The sequence below is a fragment of the Gracilinanus agilis genome, chromosome 2, assembly GCF_016433145.1.
Source record: "Gracilinanus agilis isolate LMUSP501 chromosome 2, AgileGrace, whole genome shotgun sequence".
NCBI lineage: Eukaryota > Metazoa > Chordata > Mammalia > Didelphimorphia > Didelphidae > Gracilinanus > Gracilinanus agilis.
In genome coordinates this window covers 547,234,603-547,252,128 of record NC_058131.1, presented here as the reverse complement: position 1 = coordinate 547,252,128, position 17,526 = coordinate 547,234,603, and the positions used below count along the sequence as shown (strand labels likewise).

At 36.3% G+C, this 17,526-nt stretch overlaps 1 protein-coding gene across 1 annotated transcript in view; it reads left to right on the top strand.

Moving 5' to 3' along the window:
• Nucleotides 1-17,526, top strand: part of SLC12A1 (solute carrier family 12 member 1) — a 151,056-nt gene that overhangs the window by 108,806 nt on the left and 24,724 nt on the right. The window contains exon 21 of the mRNA XM_044665187.1: nt 11,420-11,563. Within this exon, the coding sequence (XP_044521122.1) occupies nt 11,420-11,563 (144 nt within the window). The remainder of the gene's footprint in view (nt 1-11,419; nt 11,564-17,526) is intronic.

Here is a 17,526-nt window from a genome sequence, read left to right as displayed (position 1 = left end):
ATCCATCAGTCTATACTCAAAACCTTTCTAGCCTGATAGGACCTGAGTTCCACTGACACGGCTTCTCATAAGGCAGGATCATCTCCATATCATAACCAAGTACTGGAGGTGAACAATAGCAGTAGAATTAAAATAATCACAATAGTGACAATAACCCAATCATAAAGCTAGAATTACTAAAAAATAAGCATCATCAGTTAAATAATCAACTAAATTAATTTCTAAATACTATTTCATAAAATAGAGATTAATCCATCTCTCACCAGGAAAAAAAAACAATTTTGCTTTATGAGTCCACAATTTGGTTTGCAGCTAATATGGAAATGGGCCAAGATTGATCACATTGTGAAACAGTAATCTAAAGGAGTAGACAGAAACACTAATTCTGATTTGTGACTACTGCTTTCTACTGAAAATACGCTTTCTTTTTTTCTTCTTGAACTACAAGTAGACCCTTTTGTGCACAAAACAAAGACTCTGACCTCTGCAACCTAATCATATGATTCAATACTGCTTGTCTTTTCTATTATGCTGGGGAGGTGGGAAGAAACACATGTCATTTTGGGCTCCAGGTCCAATTTGCCTGTGGCTATGTTGTTCTAGACAAATTGTTCCCATTATAAGAGAAAGGAACATAAGATCATAGATTTAGAACCAAAAGGGATCTTGGAGGCTATCTTTCTGTTATTTGACAGATGAAGATACTGAAGCTAAGAGAAAGTTAAGTGACTTATCAAGGGAAACACAGCTAATAAATGTCTGAGATATGATTTGAACTCATCTTCCTAATTCTAGGTATAGCACTCTACCTACTATTCCACCCATTGATAGAGTGTATAGATCTTCTGAATGAAGTCTTGGGAAAAAAATATTAAGAATTAGGCAGGGGGCAGCTGGGTAGCTCAGTGGAGTGAGAGTCAGGCCTAGAGACAGGAGGTCCTAGGTTCAAACCCGGCCTCAGCCACTTCCCAGCTGTGTGACCCTGGGCAAGTCACTTGACCCCCATTGCCCACCCTTACCAATCTTCCACCTATGAGACAATATACCGAAGTACAAGGGTTTAAAAAAAAACAAAACATAGGAAATTATTTAAAAAAAAAAAGAATTAGGCAATGAGAAAATGGGTTTAAAGTGTACTAGCTACATTATTTACATTAATGCCTTGAGGACTTTTCCAAGCAAAGCTGTTAGTAGGTCCAACCCTGAGCAAAATAGTTAATTAGACATAGTTTGTATGTGGGAGGAGAATGGAATAAACATTTATGTAGCATCCATATTTGCCAAGGACATTTCATGAATATTCTCTCATTTAATTTCTACAACAACCATGGATGTTGTTATCTACATTTTGTAGTTGAGGAAGCAGAAACAAGTAAAAGTTCACTTGCACAGGGTCACATTGCTGGTATCTGTACCTGGATTTGAACTCAGGTTTTCCTAACTCCAGTGCCAACACTCTATCTACTGCACCCACCTGCCTGTGGTATCCTTGGTCTCTACTTTATATTTACTTTTTCCCTTTTAGCATTTTTGACCCTATGTCCCAAGGTGCTTCTGATTCAGTCTCAGTCTCTGTCTCTCTCTGTCTGTCTCTCTTTCTCTCTCTCCCTGTCTCTATCTTTTGCGCACGCGCACACACACACACACACACACACACACACACACACATTTTCTGTCACTCTGTTTCTCTCTGTCTTTGTGTATCTTTCTGTTTGTCTCTGTCTCTCTCTCCTCTCTCTGTCTCTTCTGTCACCAAAGGAAAAATACTTGATAAATGCATTAATTCATTCATAACAAGTTCTAATAAGATTAGTCTTCCCTGGAATATTTTAAAAGAGTGTCCTGGAGAGGGTAATAATGAACACTAATAAAAGAAAAAATAGTAGTATAAGTTTGGCTATCAGTGGGGAAGAGTTTTCTTTGCCTCTCATAGACTCACAAGATTTAGAGTTAAAACTCATAAGATTTAGAGTTAGAATTGATGCTAGAGATCATCTCTTCCAAGACCATCCTTTTACAGATGAGAAAATTAAAGTCCAAACAAGTTATGGGCTTTACCGAAGGCAGCTAGGTGACTTAATAGAGAAAGTGCTGGAACTCATCAGAAAAATATGAATTTAAGTCCTGCCTCAAATTCTTACTAGCTATGTGACCCTGGATAAGTCCCTTAACCTCTGTTTGCCTCAGTTTCCTATCAAATAGGGTCATAACAGCATCTACCCTGCAGGGTTATTATGAGGATCAAAAGAGATAATATTTGTAACACAATTGATATAGTGCCTAGCATACAGTAGATAGTTCTGCCCTACCTTCTTAGCCAAGGCTATTCAGGTGGTAAAGAGTAAAGCCTGGGATTTGAACCAAAGACCTCTGACTTCAAGTCCAGGTTATCTCTCATTATGCCATAAAATAATACTACATTGGTGGTTACCTCCTTTGCCTACAATAGAAGTGAATCTTGACCTTGAAGATTGAATGTTTACAAATTTTTAAAAAATTAATGTAGACCAGTAAAGAATATTCAATCAATTCAACTCAAATATTTATTAAGGGCCTACAAAGTACAAGGCACTGGGAATTGTGTGTGTGTGTGTGTGTGTGTGTGTGTATGTGTTTTTAAGTCCAGACTTCTGCTCATTTCTTTGGTTTATGTACTTCCCGAGGAGGAAGCCCCTTCTATTAATGCCATCATTAATTTCTCTGCAACTTATACTCTTTGAGACATACTCCAGGCACTGAGAGGTTAAGTGAACTCCTCGGGGTACAAGAACCCAAGTCTTTTTAATTCCCAAGCCAGGTTTCTATTAAACATATAGGCTGCCTCTCCTATACAGGACAACGAGACAAAAAACAAAACAAAACAAAAAATGGAAATTGTCTCTACTCCCAAAGAACATTCTATTAGAAGATAGAATATGTAAAGTGATAAGTAAATTTAAGATAATTTGAGGGAAGTCAAGGATTCTTAGCGGTCTAAGTAAGGAAGAAGTACATTCCAAGTAGAAGGGACAGTCTCTAATGGCAAGGAGAAGAACTATTGAATTCTGGGTTCAAGGAACAGCTAGCAAGGAAGTCTGGCTGCAAAATAAAGCATATAAAGGCAGGAAATGTGAAATAAATCAGGAATGATCAGGGAGAATCAGATTATGGAGAGCATTAAATGCTAGGCTAGGGAATTCATGTTTTATCTGAAAAGCAATAGGGAGCCATTGTATATTTTTCAGCAGGAGAATGACATGGTTAAATTTCCTAAAGTATAAACTTGTACTTTAGGAAAATAATTCTAGCAATTGAGAGGAAGATGGATTAGAAAGGGGACAGGATAGACACAGGGAGATGAATGAGGGGACAACTGTAATAGTCTAGAGTGAAAGGAGATGAAAGTCTGCCCGGTGAGTGGAGAGGAGAGAAGAGATGTGGAAGTAGAATTGTTAAGACTTGGCATGGGACTGGTTATAGGATACAAGGGATGAGGAAAAACCAATCAAGAATGGATTGAAGCAGGGCAGCTAGGTGGCTTAGTGGATAGAGAGAAGTTGGGAGGTCTTGGTTTCAGATATGACCTCAGATACATCCTACCTGTGTGACCCTGGGTGAATCATTTAACTGGAATTGCCTAGACCAGCAAACTACAGCCCGAGGGCCAGATGGGGGAGCTCCCTGAAATGTTCTATCCTGTGACATTATTCCTAATCTGACAAATACAATGAGTAGGGTTCGAGACAAAGAAACTTAAAAAGTTGCCTTAGAAACAGACTGACAGATGAGCATTTCCTTTCCTTTGGCCCCCTCTTCAAAAAGTCTGCCCATCACTGGCCTAGACCTTACTGCTTTTCTGCCTTAGAACCAATACATAGTATTGACCAAAGATAAGTGTTAAAAAAAAAAAAAAAGAATGGGTTCAAGGTCAGAAGTAAGTCCCCCTGCTCTTATATCTGACTTGATTTCTTGTATCTGTGTGTACCAATTAACTTCCACTTAAAAATTTAGAATACCACTTTGATCCTCTTTAACAAAATGTTAGTGAATAGCTGTTATGTACAAGGCATCACCCTAGGAATTGGAGATACGAAGATGAGTAATGCATAGCTTCTGAATTCAAGAAGCTCACAAGCAAATAAGGGACACAAGAAAAGGACATAAATAATTCAAACTAGAATGTGGTAAGTGCCTATGAAAAGGCAAGACAAAGTGCTATGAGAGATATGAGGAAGGGACTTAATGTTAAATTAAAATGTTAAAATATTAATGATAGTTTGCATTTTACAGTGCTTTACAGTTCACAAGGCACTTGGTAAGCATTTGCTTCATACACTTCAAGCTAAAAGATAGAGAGGAACTGAGAAAACATGAACCTCCCTCTTCCCCCTATGCTCCGGATTGCCACAGAATGAACCATCAGTTTAGTTTCTGTAAAGCAGTGCAGCAAAAAAAATCACAGCATTTTTTAAAAGAATCCCAGCACTGAACTACATCCCCTCTTAATTTCCCAAGGGATGTATATCCTATTTAAATCAACTTTGATATTTGAAATATTTCTGCTTCTTCGTTGAGAAAAAGAAAGTATGGTCTGCTTCTAATGAAATAATTATAAGTACTAACTATCTAGGGTAAACAAAGAACAATGAAATACAAATATTCATGACGAACATGAACAACAGAAATATAATGATAGAAATTAACTCTGAGTCACATTTCCATGCATCGCTTCTGAAGTTTATGTAACTTATGATGCAAATTTCATATTAGGTTTTGAACTGGGGGAAATAATCTTGGGTTCCATTAGGTTATACTCTAATATAGGATTTAATAAGAGCCTGATAAATCTTAAGTATTACATTACAGTATGTTAATGATCATCATAATATCTTATCCAATCCAGCCACGTAGAATCATCACAGATTCTAATTTAAAGAAAATATTAGCCATTTCAGTATGCCCATATACTGTAGTTAATAAAGTAGAGTCTCTGAATACAAATCTGCTTTATAGGTAATTTACCAGTTAATGAAGATTACTTCTATACCATGTCACAATCTAATATAAGGGAAGCAACTCTTTTTTTTTTAAAGAAACAGATCAATGTTCATAATATACAAACTAGTCTTTTACCAGGGTTCATTCACCACTAATGGAGGCTACTTTCTCTTAAATTAATCCATTTCCCTAAAAGAAAAAAAAATACAACTATCTCCTTTTTTTTATCTTCCACTTCCCATATGTGTCTGACAAAAATGTTCTACCTATGCAAATTGGGCCCCAAATTGGGCCAGCAGTAAATAAATTGCTGAACTGTGATACACCATCTATTGTGGTCAAGGATTGAGCACAAGCATGGCAAGATTTATGAGCATGGCGGCAGCCCATTGATGTTGCTGTATCTGATCAAAGGGCTGAGCAAAATAAAGACAGATGGTGATGTAGTAAATAATTACTTGGTTGTAAGGCAAGTATTGCAGGATTGCCGAATGTCCTTATCTTAACCAGACTTTATTCATATTAACATTTACAGCTCAGAGTTGTTTGACCAAGGAAAGAATCCAAGTTTATGATTAATAAAGAAAAGAGATTTCATTGAATAAGGATGTGATTACCCAAACAAGCTTTCCTCTCTGTCATTCCTTCTATAATCAGCCAAGTAGTGATTGTTCCATAATTTATATCTTAACACGAACAGGAATTCACAGAGTAGGCCTAGGAGGTTTTAAAACCAATAATAGGCCATACTGACAAGCAGGTGATGTGGCAGAGGGAGCAATCATTAGTCACCAAATGGAGTTACCACATGGTTGATCCCATTCATTGCATTGCATCTATTCCACTATTCAAAGCCCTAAAGTCAACTCTACCCGTGGCTGCTTTGGCATTAAACTTTTTCTATAACCACAGATCTAGGACCCTTTTGCACTCCTTAAATCCTTTCAAGGAACTAAGACCATTTGGAGGGATATGTAAGGGGAAAAAATAGACTAGGGAGAGATCACTTTCAATTGAGATAGTAGAACCAAATCAGAGAATGTTTCATGGAGATGGCAGCATATAAGATGGACCTTTAAGGGGGAAAAAAAGGTGGTGGGAAGAGGGAGAGGGCTCCATAGGCAGAGTCAGTTCCAAGCATAGGAGATAGTCTTTGCAAATTGAAGAGGGAAAAAGAAGGTAAATAGTAAAAGAGATAATGAATAGACTATTTTAGTTGTTCTCAATTTAAAATTAAAGGTAGATGATTTGAATCTCAGCTCATCAGCCATAGGCAAAAAAAATAAAAATAAAAAAGCCACAGGAAACTGAGCCCAGGCCTGTTTCCTCATAATAACAATTATAATAACAGTGTTTTAGAGTTTGCAAAGTGCTCTATATCCAGTATTTCATTTGGTCCTCACAACAACCTTATTATTATTATTCTTATCACTGTTTAACAGATAAGGAAACTGAGGCTGACAGAAGTTAAAGTGACTTTCCCAGGATCATATAGCTAATAAATGTCTGAGATAGGATTTGAAATCAGGTTTTTCTGACCCCAGTTCCTCTGTATTATCCACTATTCCACCTATCTTGTTTCTGTAAAACAAAGGGGTTACATTAGATGTTCTTTGAGCTCCCTTCTAGCTCCAAATTTTCTGCTCCAAAGAAGATAGAAGAGTCATGTGAAAGACTAGAAAGGTAAGTTGGAGTCAGTTCTGCCTCTTCGGCCTGGCATTTTGCAATCTGCTCTGTCCTGGGTGACTGTTCCTACAAAGCACTCAGTCAAAGAATTGGAACAGAGCCCAGTTCTTCAGTCAGCCTGCTGACTCCATTACAAAGGAGGATCTTTTCTCCCTTGCCCAGACTGGAGGAGAAAGTGTAAGATATTCAGTGGCTGAATCACAGGGTGTACTGGGGCTGGGCCAACAGAAAAACTCTCAGGGCAGCCCCCCTCCCACCCCATTATTCAAAAGAAGCTGGCTCTCTTCAGACCCCTGAAGCATCGCTGTTAATCCACAACTGACCTGTCCAAAAAATCCAGTAAAGTAAAATGGCCAAAGAGTACTCCCTAGTTTCATTGCATGAACTGTGTGCCATTAGTCAGGACAGTGCTGAAAATGTCTGTGTGCAGCCCATGTGTGTCCACATCTATTTGTGTGGTCTTAAAAATATGAGTCAGAGGCTGTGGCTTTGAGGGAATTAACTGTGTCATATCAGGTGCCCAAGGATATTTCTGTTTATTTAATAATGAAGAAATGGAAATCAATCAACGAAAATTAAAATAACCCCATGTGAACCTCATGGGACCACACTGTTCTGAAAAGTCTCCAACTTGCATTGTATAATAAAAACCAGTTCTGGGATTTGCATTAGTATGCTTCTGATGGCCTATGTTAGAGCATCTTTCTTCAAGTCTTTTATAATATTTATAATTCAAGCACTAGTCAGGATTGTAGGCACTTTAATTCTTCCTATATTGGATTATCATGATCTGAACCTCTTTGGCGTCTACTCAATTAAATGACATATTGTTGTTGTAGTACAGTCTTTTTTTAGTTGTGTACAACCTTTCATAACCCCGTTTGGTCTTTTCTTGGCAAAATAGTTTGCCATACTGGAGCTGTTTGCCATTTCCTTATCAAGCTAATTTTACAGATGAGGAAAGTCAGGCAAACAAGGTAAGTGACTTGTCTAGGGTCACACAGCTAATAAATATCTGAGGTCATTTTAATTTAGTACTTCCTGACTCCAGATCCAGCACTCTATTCACTATGCCACCTAGTTGCCCCAAAGAAAGAGCATGGACAAAAGTGAAAAGAATAGCTTGTGATAGGTATCTGCAGAATGAACTTCTAAGTTGAAGAAATCACAGACCCATTTGAGGATGGTAGAGGGAAGCAAATATTATTTTGCACCATCAAAACCAGATAGGACAATTGAGGATTTGCCCAAGGTGCGGAAGGTACACTAGATACTAGATCTATGATTTAACTGATTCATAGGAATATCCAAAATGAGAAAATGCCCTAACCAAATAATAATCATCATCATCATCATCATCATCATCATCATCATCATCATCTATTTGGCAACACAGTCTTAACGGATTGCCTAGAACCCTGAGAGTTTAAGTGTTTTAACCAGTCATGCAGCCATTATGTATTAAAAGCAGAACTTGAGCCCAGGTCTTCAAGACTTCAACATCACCCCTCTAATCACCATGCTAGCTCTTGATTTAGAGGTATTAACTGCTCTTGAAGTCCGTTAGTAGCATAGAAACAACAGAGCTTACTTAGCATCTAGCTCCCAAATGGTACACCATGGTAAGCTTGTTCTCAGCCCCTAACCCCTTACTCCTCAACTGAAAATACTATGAAATTGAGGAGGAGAGAGACTCACAGCAAGGAGACCAATTAGAAGGCTACTGCAAAAGCCAAGGTGAGAAATAATGAGGATCTTAACTAGAAAAATGGATGTGTGAATGAAGGCACAGAAAAGATATGGTAAGATAAAATCAAGCAGATCTTATAACCAAATGGCAATGCAAGGTTAAAGAAAGTAAAAAGTCAAGAATGATTATGAGAGTGCTAATTTATGTGAGGGGAAGGATGATAATGTCCAAAAAAGAAAGAGGGAAATTCAGAAGAGAGATGATAAGCTTTGAATGAATTTTGTGACCATATTAAGTCTGAGTAGTTGGAAGGGAGGAAAGAAGGAAAGGAAGGAGGGAAGGAGGGAAGAAAAGATGGAAAGGAGGGAGGGAAGGAAATCTGTCCTTGGACCTCAAACTCTCACCCCAATCCCCCACCACCCCTCAAATGAGAATACCTTTCATGTCATTTGCCATGAGCACAAAAACTACTAGGTGCATTTCTGATTTTACAGAAATGGTGAGACTTACCATTGCCACTTGGTCATTTTGAAAATTTAAGAATCAAAGCCCCTAATATAATACTATGTAGGACTAGTCCCCTACTAGACAGTATTGAGTAGATAACATATGATCTTTGAAGCCACCAATCTTGTATCAGTTATAGAGTGGGATATGTATGATGATCTAGCAAAGGAGTTAATGAAAGAATAGTCAGATAGGTAGAAGAAGCAAGAAAGAAGTAATATCATGAAAGCTAAGAGGAGAGAGTATCCCAGAAGAGATGGTGCACAATGGTATTTAAAATCCTGAATAGAGGTCAAGAAAGATAAGTCTCAGAAAAGGTCATTGAATGTGACAATTTAAAAAAAGAAAGAGAGATTTGGTGACATGGCTAATATTTTTTGTTGATAAACATATTTATTATAATTTATTACACATTTATAACAAATAATATGTATCATTTATGTTACATATGTCATGTATTTTAAAATTTTTATTCTTTAAAAGAAATTCAACACCAAGAATAATATTGTTGTTTGATTAGAAAATCTCACTATTTATTTGTCTATTCTGATAGACATTTAACTTTATGATACTAAAAAATGCTATATATCAAATAAAATTTCCTTCATAGAAAAAAGAGATCATTAATAACTTTGGAGTAAGGAGTTTTGGTTAAATGATGAAGTAAAAAAACAACACATCATTTCCCTTTACCTTTTCTTTCCAAAGGGACAGGAGGAATTGTAGAATATTTCACTCTCAGAAGGAGTTATTGATGGATAGTTTTCCCTAAGTAGTGAGTTTTTGCTGAGGGCACCTATAATTTATTATTTGGCTTGATGTTCTTTAATTGCTAGGTTTGAATTTCAATTTAATCCAGCATTTAGTGAGTATCTACTAAGTGCCTGATACACTTATGTAAATTTATTATTTTCTGCACTATATAAATGTCCAGGTACTTTTATCAGGTACTTCAGTCACTCACAGTGAGAAAGATACTACCCATTTCAAATTTGGATTTTTATGCAAATTTAATAGACAGCTCTACTCAGCTCTCCCCAAAATATCTGAATATATATATATAAAAACTTTTAAATGATTAGCCTGAAGTATTTTCAGTATGGGCATGTGTGTGTGTGTATATATGCATATACACACACATTCAGAGAAATATTTTCTTTTCCTAAACTACTTTATATCAGTGAGTAGAATTTTAAAATTAAAGATCCTCTAAACCAGTGATTCCCAAAGTGGGCGCCACCGCCCCCTGGTGGGTGCTGTAGTGATCCAGGATGATGGCCACAGGTGCATTTGGGGGAGGTAAATAACTATGAGGGGGTGGTGATGGTATGTGACAGGGAGTGCTAAGTAATATTTTTTCTGGAAAGGGGGCAGTAGGCCAAAAAAGTTTGGGAACCACTGCTCTAAACAGTGTCCAAGGGGTCCCCTTAGCCTTCTCTTCATTCTTTTGGCATGCATAATTACCATTGTGGACTGTCCATCAGTAATCCTTTACCTTAACTATGTAACTGACACCTACATTGATAAAGACACCTGTATGAATCTGTACAAATATGCATGTGACGATGTATATTATGAATAAATGCATATCCATGTAATTAGGTAGATATACTGACTGGCAAGTGAAGTATAGCTCCTTTCTAGATGGTACCCAGTCTTAGAATGAGGATATAACCATTCTTTCTCAACCCTTGCTTTCAGGCAGCCCTATGTACTTGATCTTCCTTCTACCTAATCACTCAGGAACTGAAAAATACTTTTGACATGCTTAGGAAAGGTTGATTTCTCTCCAGCCTTCTTAAACCATCTAAGTCTACTATTTCATGACTCATAGCCTTGCCAAAGATAAGAGACCTGAATCATCTCAATTTAACTTTTCCCTGTTATTAAGGAGCTTGTGAGAGTTATTAATAAAATCAGAACCTACATTAAAAGCAGTTATAGTGGTCTAATTTTTAACTAGAGAAAGCCATCTTTAAAGTATTTTTCCATGAGTTTATAAACAATTTAAAAGAGCAAATAAACTTTGGATTTAACAAATATTCTCCTTATGGGAGAAAGTAGAGGAAAGGCAAGCCAATGACACAGATGCCTACCATCCATTTGAATCTCCTTTTTATCTCATTAACTCCAACTATATCTCTCTCTCATAGAAATATATAATTTAATATTTGTACATATATAGGTATATATAAATATGCATGCCTATAAATATATGCATGTGTGTATATGTATATAACATATATACATATACGGGCATCAAAATACATATATACATACACACATATATAAAAGGTAGTGTGACATTACAAATAGAGGCCATGAAGTCAGGAAGACTTAGATTCAATTTATGCCTCTGACACTGACTGATCATGGGAGAGATTCACATATAGTACACATATATACATATACAAAAACATATATATTTATATACTGAAAGAGATGGCAAAACATAAAAATCTATATCATTAGCATGGATTTCATAAAACTATCATTGCAAACTTTGATCCTGAGCTGAACAAGTGAGTAATTTCTTACTGGCTTCATTTTCTTATACAGATGAGTTAGAAAAGTTAGAACAAGAGAGATTGGCATTAGAAGCTGCTATTAAAGATAACGAGTGTGAAGAAGGAGGTGGAGGTATCCGCGGACTGTTCAAAAAGGCTGGAAAGTTGAATATCACCAAGCAAGTTCCCAAAAAAGGTAAGATTTAAAATCTCCCCTTCCTCTTACACACACAAAAAAAGCAAAATAGAATTGTACTATTTTTCACTGCTGGATTCTTCCAGGCTTTTACTTGAATTTCAAAAATTAGACCATCTGCAAGTTTTTACTGACCATTCTATAGAGGGAGAGTGACAGGAAGATAAGACAGGATCAGAAGGGATCAGGGACCAGCAGAAGGACCAAGAGTATAAAAAAGAAAGTGTCTGAGAATTCTGGAGCCTGATGATCTTCATAAAAAAAAAGATAGTGACGATTTAGAGCTAAGTTCCTTCAGGGACTTTCCATAATAAAGAGATGATTTAGTTTGGGGTCAAGACACCTGAGGTCACAGTGATTTGAAGTCTATTAGAACTGCAAGGGACCTGAGAGAGGTAACTGGAAGGTGGAGAGGTCAAATGGCTCAGAGGTAAGGTGATTGATGATTAGTCTAAGGCAGTGCTGGGCAAACCTTTTAAAGAGGGGGCCAAAGGAAAGGAAATGCTCATCTGTCAGTCTGTTTCTATGTTTCATTGTGTTGTATCCTACTCATTGTATTCATCAGATTAGGAATAATGTCACCGGGCTGGATAGAATATTTCAGGGGGCTGCATCTGGCCCATGGGCAGAGTTTGCCCATCACTGGCTAAGGGCACATAGCTTGTTTTGAGCTGAAATTGAACTAAAACCAGATCTTCTCACTGCCAGTCAAGGCTCCCTCTCCTATAATACAGCGCTGGTTAAGTCGTTTTAGAGACTTTAAATGAAGGGATATTGGTAGGCAGAAAAAGACAAAGGTGGAAAGAGAAGAGAAATTTAAGAACATAAAAGTGAAGGGACAGTGTGCTATTGCCCAAAAAATCACTGGAATTTTGAGTCAGAGAACCTGACCCATCTGCTCCATCTTTGAGTAATTATGAAGGAATAAAGAAATGAATGTCTAATAATCCATAAGATTCTATTATCCTTGTTTCTAAAGAACTCCTTGGTTCAAAGAACTCCAGAACTTCATGGGTATTTATTATTAAATTTATGTATATGCATGTATAATTATTCAGCCAGTGATTTTTTAATGATATATGGAATTCTCGGTGAAGAAACCCCCTCTCTCAGTGCTAACTGGAACCAACCCTGTAACTTAACTTTTTAGAGAGTTACTTAGAACATTGAGGAGCTCAAGGATTTTCCCAGGTTCATGCAGCTGGTATAAATCAGACTTGAACCTAGTTCACGATGACTCTGAGGCCATGTCTTTAGCTACTATACCAGAATACTTCCTATATAATAATAAAACAATGAAAACACAGTAATGGAACCCTTGGAAAATTTTATCTTGCATACACTTCTAAATTGTTAAATGTTTGTTGTTCAGGCATTTCAGACACCTCTGATTGTTCATTTGGGGTTTTGGGGTTTCTTTATTTTTTAGCAAAGATTGGAATGGTTATTTGAACTCAGGTCTTCCTGACTCCAGGCATTAAAATTAATCTTGGCAGACTTGGATTAACAGTAAGCTTAAATCAATAAATGTGGAGTCCTTTTATAAAAAGGAAAATTCACATGTTCATCCTTTGTACTAGTTCTCCATAAACGTAGTTGAGAATTTTAGAAAGGTTTATAGTGGCCTCTGCTGGTACAAAAATATAAAAGCTTTAACATGTATTTCAGAGAACTAAGGGAACTTTGGGGTAGGCAGGGAGGATACTGCTAACTGTATACTTGCATTATTTACTCCTGTTAATTAAGTCAGAAAAAGATAAAGTCTCTCTAGATGTCTCCAAAATCAGGCCAGAATTTAAAATTTGAAATTGCATGAGTGTTCTACCTTAGGTTATTCATTTCTACTTAAAATACTCAAAAGTTTAGAGTTCTAAAGAAGTCACCTAATTGAACAGGATTCAAATAGAGATAGACGGATGAAGAGATAGAGATAGATAGATAGATAGATAGATAGATAGATAGATAGATAGATAGATAGATAGATAGATAGAATGGAGATAAAAAGAGAAATTGAGAATGAGAGAGGTATAGACATAGATATAGATATATTCTACTACAGTTATGGTAAGAACTCTCTGAATGTGATATAAGCATTTCTTATCCAAACACAGAGAAAGCTAGGAGTGTCAAATCGCTCTTTTAATTATAAGAAAAAGAAAGGATCTTTAAAACTAAAGGCTGCTGGAAAAATCATCTGGCTTATGCAGACCCCAATCATCTGCTGTTTTATGGCCATTCCCTATATCCTAATATCTGGCTATCCCAGGAGTCTTAGCCATTATTTTTAAGTTGGGTATTTATAAATGTACCACAATAAATATACCACACAATGCTTTCTAACGGTGAGATTTTTATTCTATATTGTATTATTTTTATATTTATTATATGGTATATCAGTTTCAATTCAATTCAACCAACATTTATTTAGTACTTACTATATTCAAGGGACCAGGCTAGCCAATACTGATACAAAGAAGAAAAAACACAGTGCCCTCAATGGTGGGTTTGGAGAAGAAAGGGGAAGATTAGACTTTCATTTGGTGGAAGCAGAGATTTCCTCTATGTAGGAGGTAAAAACAGCTCCTGAAGGTGCAGATTAGGGGCAAAAACCAGCCAAACTCTCCCAACATTCCCATCCAAACAACTTAAAAATAACACCTTGAATTGAATTTTTGAAGCAGCAGAGACCAAAAAAGGACACAAAAGAAAACTTAAAAAATTGTCAAGAAAGATCAATAATAGCAGGGTGGGAGCCAACACAGAGGACACAGGACAGTACCTGCAGCTGCCATAAAAGTAGCTGAAATAGTGGTGACAGCAATTTTGGGAGCGCTCAACCCAGAAACATTAAAGGGCTCAGGCAACTGATGAGGAGATTATAGACAGTCCTTTGCTGGCACCAGGTGTAGCCAGTGCTGATTGGCAACTCAATTGCCCATACAAAATTCTGGGTCATAGCTCCAGGGCAGAGTAAGCGCATTTCTGGCCAGTTACAAAGGAGAAGGCATCTTTGCCACAACCTCAACACAGAGAGAAGCATTAGTACTTGTGTTTACAAGAAATCAGTGACTCTTTCTGGTACCAGAGCTCAGATCAGGAGAGCAATGGGCACACTTGTACCCAAATCACACAATCTTGGAAGCATTGAAAACTTACAGATCCTTAGAACTATGTCTGGAAAGAGCAGCATAGAAAAAACTGAATCTTGGGACAGTGCATCTCCAGCTCCAGGTAAGCAGAATTAAACTTTAACATAAAGCTCAAGTCAAGAAATAGTCTGGGAAAATAAATAGGTTTATATATACCTGACCATAAAAAGCAACAGTAGCAGGGAAAAAGACTAAGGCAAACTCAAAAGAAGATAACAATGTGAAACTATCTAAAAACAAAAGTCTCAAAGAAAAAATGCTATTTGGGCACAAACCTAACAAGAATTCCTGGAAGAATTAAAGAAAGACATAAAAGTGGTATAGGAAAAACTGGGGAAAGAAATGGGTGAGTTAAAAAAATTCTGAAAAGGAAATGAACAGCTTTGTAAAAGAGACACCAAAAAATACTGAAGAAAACAATATATTTAAAAAACAGAATCAGCCTAATTGTAAAAGAAGCTCAAAAACTCACTGAAGAAAAGTATTTCTCAAAAAGAAGAACAGGCCAAATGGAAAATAAGGTACAGAAGTCCACTGACGAAAATAATTCCTGAAAAATTAGAATTGAGCAAGTAGAAGCTTATAACTCCATGAGACATCTAGAAACAATTAAGTCAAAAGAATGAAAAAAATAGAAAATATGAAATATTCATCAGAAAAATAACATATACAACAAGCATCATATGCAACAGGGATAAATTAGAAGCCTTTTGAATAAGATCAGGTGTGAAACAAGGGTACCCATTATCACCTCTATTATTTAACATTGTACTAGAAACACTAGCAGTAGCAATTAGAGAAGAAAAAGAAATTGAAGGTATTAAAACAGGCAATGAGGAAACTAAGCTATCACTCTTTGCAGATGATATGATGATCTACTTAAAAAATCCTAGAGAATCAACTAAAAAGCTAATAGAAACAATCAACAACTTTAGCAAAGTTGCAGGATACAAAATAAATGCACATAAATCATTAGCGTTTCTATATATCTCCAACATATCACAGCAGCAAGAGGTAGAAAGAGAAACACCATTTAAAATCACCCTAGACAATATAAAATACTTAGGAATCTATCTACCAAAACAAACACAGGAATTATACAAACATAACTACAAAATACTTTCCAAACAATTAAAACTAGATCTAAACAATTGGAAAAACATAGATTGCTCATGGGTAGGATGAGCTAACATAATAAAAATGACCATTCTACCCAAATTAATTTACTTATTTAGTGCCATACCTATCAAACTACCAAAAAACTTTTTTACTGAATTAGAAAAAACTATAACAAAGTTCATTTGGAAGAACAAAAGATCAAGAATATCAAGGGAAATCATGAAAAAAAAGCGTGAAGGAAGGTGGCCTAGCAGTACCAGATATTAAGCTATACTATAAAGCAGCAGTCATCAAAACAATATGGTACTGGCTAAGAGATAGAAGGGAGGATTAGTGGAATAGACTTGGGGTAAGTGACATCAGCAAAACAGTGTATGATAAACCCAAAGAGCCCAACTTTTGGGACAAAAATCCACTATTTGACAAAAACTGCTGGGAAAATTGGAAAACAATATGGGAGAGATTAGGCTTAGATCAACATCTCACACCCTACACCAAGATAAATTCAGAATGGGTGAAAGACTTGAATATAAAGAAGGAAACTGTAAGTAAATCAAGTGAATACAGAATAGTATACTTGTCAGATCTCTGGGAAAGGAAAGATTTTAAAACCAAGCAAGAGTTAGAAAAAATTACAAAATGTAAAAGAAATAATTTTGATTATATTAAATTAAAAAGTTTTTGTACAAACAAAAACAATGCAACCAAAACCAGAAGGGAAACAACAAACTGGGAAAAAATCTTTATAACAAAAAATTCTGACAGAGTTCTAATTACTCAAATATACAAGGAACTAAATCAATTGTATAAAAAATCAAGCCATTCCCCAATTGATAAATGGGCAAGGAACATGAATAGGCAATTTTCAGATAAAGAAATTAAAAGTATCAATAAGCACATGAGAAAGTGTTCTAAATCTCTAATAATTAGAGAAATGCAAATCAAAACAACTCTGAGGTATCACCTCACACCTAGCAGATTGGCGTAAATGATAGCAGGGGAGAGTAATGAATGTTGGAAATGTGGCAAAATTGGGACATTAATGCCCTGCTGGTGGAATTGTGAACTGATCCAACCATTCTGGATGGCAGTTTGGAATTACGCCCAAAGAGCAATAAAAGAATGCCTACCCTTTGATCCAGCCATACTATTGCTGGGTTTGTACCCCAAAGAGATCATAGATAAACAGACTTGTACAAAAATATTTATAGCTGTGCTCTTTGTGGTGGCAAAAAACTGGAAAGTGAGGATATGCCCTTCAATTGGGGAATGACTGAACAAATTGTGGTATATGTTGGTGATGGAATACTATTGTGCTCAAAGGAATAATAAACTGGAAGAATTCCATGTGAACTGGAAAGACCTCCAGGAACTGATGCAAAGTGAAAGGAGCAGAGCCAGAAGAATGTTGTACACAGAGACTGATACACTATGGTAAAATAGAATGTAATGGACTTCTGTACTAGCAGCAATGCAATAACCCAGAACAATTCTGAGGGATTTATGGAAAAAAAAAAACGCTACCCACATTCAGAGGAAGAACTACAGGAGTGGAGACACAGAAGAAAAACAACTGCTTGAACACTTGAGTTGATGAGGACATGATTGGGGATATAGACCTGAAAGGACCACACCAATGCAACCATGGAAAATTTTTCTAAAAATAAAAAAATTAATAAAAATTTTTAAATAAAT